At 37.8% G+C, this 7,709-nt stretch overlaps 1 protein-coding gene across 1 annotated transcript; it reads left to right on the plus strand.

The window, feature by feature from the left end:
• Positions 1–309: 309 nt before the first annotated feature.
• On the plus strand, positions 310–7,185 carry LOC121528578 (myosin phosphatase Rho-interacting protein-like). The gene is made up of 7 exons (XM_041816093.1): positions 310–323; positions 673–832; positions 2,399–2,506; positions 2,599–2,685; positions 2,802–2,964; positions 3,427–3,512; positions 7,114–7,185. The coding sequence occupies exons 1-7, from the start codon at positions 310–312 to the stop codon at positions 7,183–7,185; spliced, it is 690 nt and encodes a 229-aa protein (XP_041672027.1).
• Positions 7,186–7,709: the final 524 nt, after the last annotated feature.

Consider the following 7,709-nt stretch of genomic DNA (forward strand, 5'->3'; position numbering starts at 1 on the left):
TGCTCTAACCCATCTTTCCCATTAGCATGAATGCCATTTGCCTGCTGAAAGGGCCGTAGCTGCTCTGGGTGCAGAATGTTTCCTTTCTTGTATGGCCAGTCTGACTCTATAAGCAGAGAAAGGGAGTTTTTGCACAGGCTGTACTTCATATGGTTGTACAGGTGGGACTTCTCCATGCAGGTGAAGGGGCACTGGAAACACTTGTAGTTGTAGGGTTTGCCCTATGGTCGGGGAATATAGTGAGGCTTTTTAGGCTTCCGTTCCTTGTGCTTTCTGGCAGACGTCACTTTACAGGCGTCATCCTTAGACATGATTGCTTCTTGGTGTTTGAGACTGTTTTAAAATGTTGGCAATAGAATTCTAGATTTTCCCTTTTTTCCTCGGGTACGTTTCATTGGATGCAGGTGTTTCCCTGGTATTGTACGTAGATGAAATAGAGCATTTCTTGAACCTGTAAAAACAGAAAACAATATTGTATAAAGATCAGGTAAAGGATAAAAATTTCCACAAAATGACAAAAAAACAGAAAATTCATTTTAAACTATGAAACCACTCATCGTTCCTCTCCTTGTATTGCCTGATGTTTGTCACTTAATATTGATGTGAAGTGATGGCTGTTTTTTAACATCAAATGAAGAATCCACTTGATATTCTTTTTGTTTGACTTTGTAGGGAAGAACTGCAGTCCATCCAGAGAGAACTGGAGGTGTTGTCAGAGCAGTACTCTCAGAAATGTCTAGAAAATGCTCACCTGGCTCAGGCCCTGGAGGCTGAGCGGCAGGCGCTCAGGCAGTGTCAGAGAGAGAACCAGGAGCTAAATGCTCACAACCAGGTCTGAATACACACATACAGCGCTGTGAAAAAGTATTTGTCCCCTTCCTGATTTCTTCTTTATTTATCACACTGAAATGTCTTAGATCATCAAATAATTTTAGTATCTTTCTTTTAGTATAACCCAATAAATATGAAATGCAGTTACATTTGTATATGGGAAATAAGCCATCTTAACCTAACTGGTCCTATTTGAAAAATAATTTCCTTCTTGATAAATCACAGTTTAACTTTGATTATCCACAGTTTTTTGGAAAGCTGAGCTCAATTTCACTAGCGAAAAGCCAGGCCTGATTTTTGTTAGACTTTTTGATTCAAGAAATCCCTAGAGTAGAACCGGTCATACAAAGTGAAGTAGGCTGAAATGTCTCACAAAGCAACACAAGTTCAAGAAGAGAAAGATATAAAGTCACTGACTTCTATCAGTCTCGAAAGGGTTAAAAAGCTATTTCTAAAGCTTTAAAGCCCAGCAAACCATGGTGAGAGCCATTATCCACAAATGGTGAAAACTTTATTCTGCTGTCTACCAGAAAATCCTGAAGGAGAATGTCTGGCTATCAGTCTGTAATCTCAAGCTCAAACATACTCTCGCTATGGAGTAGGACGATGATCCAAAACACAGCAGCAAGTAGCTCTTGGTAGCTTAAACATTCAAGTGTCATTTTGTTTCTAGGATAGTTTGCTAAAAATCCTACTTTCCTTTTTTGTAAGTTATGGAAAATGATTTCATACTTGTCTTTGTTGAAAATACACAGGATGAGGAAGTTAAATATTAAATTGCAATTGTAATATTGGGGGAAAAATTAGCAATTAGATTATTTCCTAAATTGTTCATCCCTAAACGGAAACATCTCAGGCAGTGATCATCAGCTGGCAGCCCGGGGGTCACGTCAGGCCCCCCACATCCTCCCATTCGGCCCGCAGAGTATCACCATATTCAGAACATGTGCAGAGGAAAAGATATGTTGTGGTATTTTTTTTAATAAGCTCCTAACAGCTATTAAAACAAGTCCAAAAACAGTTGAGATTGAAACAGTTTTAGCAGGAATTACTTAATGTTTCATCCTGTTTTTTTGTTTGTTTGTTTTTCTCCAGAAAACCACCTGTCAGCCATTACTAGCAAATATGGTGCATGTTAAACACAAATTTATTAGTCCATTCCAGCTAAAACTGCCATTTTATATGTCAATTTTTGGCTTCAGGAATATTCAGCTAAAATATCTCAATCACTCCCTCATGGCTGGCTGTGATAAATTGGACTAATCTCTCTGTTAGAGGCAAACAATTAGATATATATTAGAAATAAAATTAAAATATTTAAGCAAAAATATGTCAATGAGACCATTTAAAAAATATCTTTAGTTCTTTTAAGAGATTGGCCCCAAGGTGTCTGTATAGGAAAATGCCGGTCCTTTTCCAAATGTTGTTGATGACCCCTGATCTAGGGTGTGACAGATGTGCGACCAAATACAAAATCAGGAAGGGGGCAAAAACTTTGTCATAGTGCTATATGCATAGTCATGTTTAAAAACACTCCATATGAACTAAAAGATATCGTGTCCAACAGGAGTTAAATAACCGGCTGACAGCAGAGATTACTCGGATGCGCTCCTGTTTCAGCGGTGAAACTGCTCCGTCCACACTTACCCAGGGCAAGGATGTGTATGAATTAGAGGTATGTAAACACAGCATACACCAACACTCCTGCACATTAACACACATTTACATTTGCTCTGTAATCTACTGTTCGTGTCTCCCTTTATTTAGGTGTTGCTACGAATTAAAGAGTCAGAAATCCAGTATCTCAAAGAGGAAATTCACTCTTTGAAAGATGAACTGCAGTCTGCTTTAAGGGTGAATGTTTAAATGTTCTGCAAATGATTTATCAAAGGTTTTTAAGAGTATTTCTCTATGTACTGTTACAAAATTAGAAAACTGGAGAAGCACTATTAAAACTTTATGTCCAACAGGACAAGAAATATGCCACAGACAAATATAAGGACATCTACACGGAGCTCAGCATTGTGAAGGCAAAAGCTGACTGTGATATCAGCAAACTGAAGGAAAAACTTCTGATCGCCACAGAAGCTTTAGGCGAAAGGACTGTGGACGGATCAGTCACATCTGGATATGGTAAATGAAAGCATTTTTTAAATACTCATATGCCTTATTTTTAAACAAGGCAATATTTCTTTTTATCTCAAAGGTTGAGTTGAGTTTGAATTCAGTAAAATAGAATACTTTGGATTTGGGTGATCAATGTAATGGGTGAACGTGAACCAGTAAAAAAAAAAAAAAAAACATTAAGCCTGATTTATGCTTAGGCATTGAAGCTACCTCTTCCTATCCTCTTGTTCACACCTTTCCTTAACCTTGCAATGTTTTTCTTTGAGGTCAAGGAAAAGTGGCTAGTAGAGGACTAAGGGATTAATTCTTTGGACATATTTCGTGTACTCTGATGTGAGGCAGTTTCCTTTCCTATGCGAGGCTTTGGTTTAGGTGTTAACTGTTCAAGGATTTGATTTTTACATCAGTCATCCTATTATGTAACTTCAGGTCAGTGTTAATAATTTTATACCCTTATTTTGTTTTTAGATATAATGAAATCAAAAAGCAATCCTGATTTCATGAAAAAGGAACAATCATCAACCTCCAGGCAATCAAGAGGTGTACGATCGAAGGTGAGTTCTAAAAGTGCTGTTTTTTTCCTTCCTTAATCCCAGCTCTCTTGTGTCAACATTAAACATTCAGATGTTGTCAAACCCATGCAGTAGTTCACTAGTTACACGGTTTGTTATGTTGTGTGAAGTCCAAAGGTTTTGCAGAGATTTTATCTGTTTGTCGTCACACCTCAGCCATTGCATACTGTAGAGATGTGCTCCACAGGTAGTCAGTCAAGACAATTTTACCTCTAAGTCATGTGTGTGTTTTATCCATCAGTCTGTCACTGAACAGGTCTCATGGGATAGCTGACACTCTCATTGTGGGGTGATTCCCCCTCAGCCCCAACATGTGCTGTAGGTATAGTATGATGCAGAGCAAAGCATGCCTTAACAACCCTTTGCATGATTTCCCCCTCCACTGAATTTTCTTTTCCCCCAAAACTGCGCAGTAAAAGTTAACTAAAGCAGCAGCCCCTCAGTTGAACATCACAGTTGTGAGTGTTAGCTTTCCTAGATGATGGCTGGAAACAGCGTCTGAAACTTGATATGTAAAAAGCTTTCTTGTTTTATTCCTGCATACTTAAAGGTGTAGTGTGTAGAAGTTGGCAGCATTTCACCCAACAGAAACGGTGTAAATGGGATATAATGTTTATATATTTATGTGAAGTATGTTAAAATAAGTGTACAATCATCCCCTTAAAACTTTAGTTTTCTTTTTACAAAATCAGAAAAAAGCTTTTTAAATTTACATTACCGTGGGTTGCGCTCACGGAGGCTGACATAATGAACCGCCATGTTGTCTGAAAGATACACACTTGCTTTTGTTTTGCCTAGCATTATGAAAAATCTATACTGCTTGGGCATCTTTACTGAACTCTGATAGCTTAGAATTAAGATTGTAAGTGGGGTGTCACTGGTCAACAGTTGTGACTGAAACAAAACCCCTCATTTAGCCCCTGAAAGTCACTTTCAGTAGGTTGATTAGTTTAGATTTGTATAAAACTTCAAGTTTAAAACGTTTTTGTAACTGGTTAAAATGTTGATAGTTCCAGTGGGGAAAAATGTTCAAACTGTCTTCCTGCATGATGATTTAGTTGTTTCCACAACCTGCAGTTCCTATAGAACCATCCATTTTTGCCATCAAGACTTTAGACCTCTGCTAGCTACACTATGGTAGATGAACCCTCCGCCTGTGGTGATTGTAGTGACATTTATAGATACAGTCTGCGAGTCACTCTGCCCACCTCTGCTGGTCACTTGTCTTAAACTGAGGAGCCTTTTCAATGAAACCAGCTATCTACAATGTTTGCTACCTTAGCAGTCCCCTGTTTTCTTTACATGCAGGATTTAAAAGGGTAATCAGTCCTTGCCAGTCTGGTCTGCATCACTGTGTATCACAGCCCATTGTGAGCCTTGAAGTGGTTGTTGGCAATACACAATGAATAGGGGCAATTTTCCAATAGTATCAGGTGGTGTGTTACGATGGCAGCTGCATTTTATACTGATATTTGGTTGCATTGGTATATAGGTCACAGCTTACGTTTAAAATGAAAAGACATATTAAATGTGTTTTTTTCAACAGATTTAACAAGGCTTCCGGTGCCTATAAAACCTATTCACCCCCTGGGATGTTTACCCTTTTATTTATTTATTTATTTTTTTAAATCAGTCATGGTCAATGTAATTTGGCTTTTTTGAAAAAGAAAAAAAATCTTTAGGGTCAAAGTGAAAACAGATTTCTACAAAGTAATGTCAAACAAAAATGTGTAAGATAAAATAAGTGACTGCATAAATATTCAGCCCCTTAAAAGTGGCTGACCTAATTCAACAGAGTTCCAGCCAGTTGGTACTAGTAGTCTCACAGTTTGTGTAATGAGGATCATCTGAGTGCAGTGAATGTGTCTCAGTTGATTGTAGTACAGACACCTGTGTCTAGAAGGTCCAGTCACTGGTTAATTAGTATTCCTGGCTACCATTACACCTTGAAGACAAAAAAATACTCCAAGCAACTCAGAGGAAAGGTTATTAAAAAGTATAAGTCAGTGGGTGTGTCCAAAAATTGTTTTAAAAGCACTGAACCTCCCCCAGGGTTCAGTTAAATCCATCATTAAGAAAGGGACAGAATATGGCACATTTGTAGATCTGCCTAGATCAGGCTGTCCTCACAAATGAGGGACCGTGCAAGAAGGAGACTAGCGAGAGAGGCCACCAAGACACCTAGGACTACTTTGAAGGAGTTACAAGCTTCAGCACCTGAGATGGGAGAGACTCTGCATACAACAACTGTTGTCTGAATTCTTCACCAGTCAAAGCTTTATGGGAGAGTGGCAAAGAGAAAGCCACTGTTGAAGAAAACTCAAATTAAATCGCAACTGGAGTTCACCAAAAGGCATGTGGGAGACTCTATGATCAAATGGAAGAAAGGCCAAAACAATGCTTTTTTGCCATCAGGCAAGCCCCTATGTTTGGTGGACACCAAACACTGCACATTACCCAAAAACACACCATCCCCACTGTGAAGCACGGTGGTGGCAGCATCATGCTGTTGCGATGCTTCTTTTCAGCTGGACCTGGAAGGCTTGTAAACGTAGAGGGTAAAATGAATACAGCAAAATAAAGGAAAAATTCTGGAGGACGATCTTATTCAGTCAGCGCAAAAACTACAGCTCGAGAGAAGATTTATTTTCCAGCAGGACAGTGACCTGAAGCATATAGTGAAAGCAACACAGAAGTGGTTTAAATAACTGATTTTACCTTACAGATTTTGATTTAATTGACATTACTTTGTAGAAATCTGTTTTCACTTTGACATTAGAGGGTTTTTATTTTTTCAAAAAAGCAAAATTATATTTACCATGATTTATTTATAAAATCAGTAAAAAGGCAAGCATCCAAAGGGGATGAATACTTTTTACAGGCACTGTATAGTCAAAAAGGTGTTTACTATATTGCACTGATATTAACAGTAAGGGGACTTTGTAAAACTTTACGTTGTTGATACCTGAAATCATAGTTACTTACAATCAATGTTTGTCCTCAGTTTTTAGTAACGATGATTTGTGATCACTGTATCAAGGAATGAGAGCACTCTTATTTTATTCCACATATCTTACATGTTTAACTTTTTTTTTCTCTTTCTTTTTAAAGCTGTTCTTTTTGTGTTTGTCCTTGTGTTTTTGAGTTTTAATTCCTGTGTTTTTGTGGACTGTGTGCACCAGTGTCTACTACAGAGGGCCTGAAGTCCCAAAAAGTGAAAAATTAAGAGTATCATGCAAATAAGTTATTGTATTGCACACATATTGGAACATTACTTTAGGGCACCTTTCTCACACTTGACAATATTGTGCATACATTAGAAAATTGTTGACCTTTTTGGGACTTTAGGGGCTCTGTAGTCTCGTCTTTTTGTGGCATGAAAGTGTTTAAGAATAACCACTTTTTCCTGTACATCTTTCTTTAAGATCAAAGAGTGTTGTCCAGCACAGAAAATATGTGGGACTGACGGCTGAGTAACATCAGACATAACTGCTCTGTGTGTTTTTGCCCTCTGCTGCATTCTCTGCCATCATGTATCTTCATCATCTTTAAATAATTCCTTTCTTTTTCTTGTCTTTAACAGAGCCTGAAAGAGGGACTAACTGTGCAGGAGCATATGAAGCTTTTTGAAGTGAAAGATTCCAAAAATATTTAAATGTCCTCAACCTGCAGCGTGTTTCCTCTATCCTGTTCTTGGTGGATTTTTGGTCAGATCTCTACAGCGGTGCCAGAATTAGCTGTGGACTCTTGTATGAACAAATCTGTAAAGGTCAATTCTTAACTTAGACCTGCTGCTTCATGCCTCTGACATGTGTTCATAATTTTTTTTTTTAATTAATGGAAAAAGTTTTATTGAATCAAACCTGTGTACGGTCTCTATAAAGAACATATAGATGTTTATCAGTTCATGTTGGAGATGTGTCAAAAAGCTGCAAGGGATACATGACAGCATTATATTGATCCTCCAAAATGCCAAAACAGACAGCAATACATAGTATAAATAATATATATTTCCCAGTATGAATTAAGTATCTGCTGTATTTTATTGTTACAGTTTCTATATCTAAAGTTTTAAATGTTTATGTTGCACCAGTTCTATTGTATATAACTACTGGATTGATGTAAGAGTATGGTTTGCTATTGAGTGTTGGGGCATCTGCTGTACTATAACTATGGTTT

Source organism: Cheilinus undulatus, linkage group 20 (assembly GCF_018320785.1).
Source record: "Cheilinus undulatus linkage group 20, ASM1832078v1, whole genome shotgun sequence".
Classification (NCBI taxonomy): domain Eukaryota; kingdom Metazoa; phylum Chordata; class Actinopteri; order Labriformes; family Labridae; genus Cheilinus; species Cheilinus undulatus.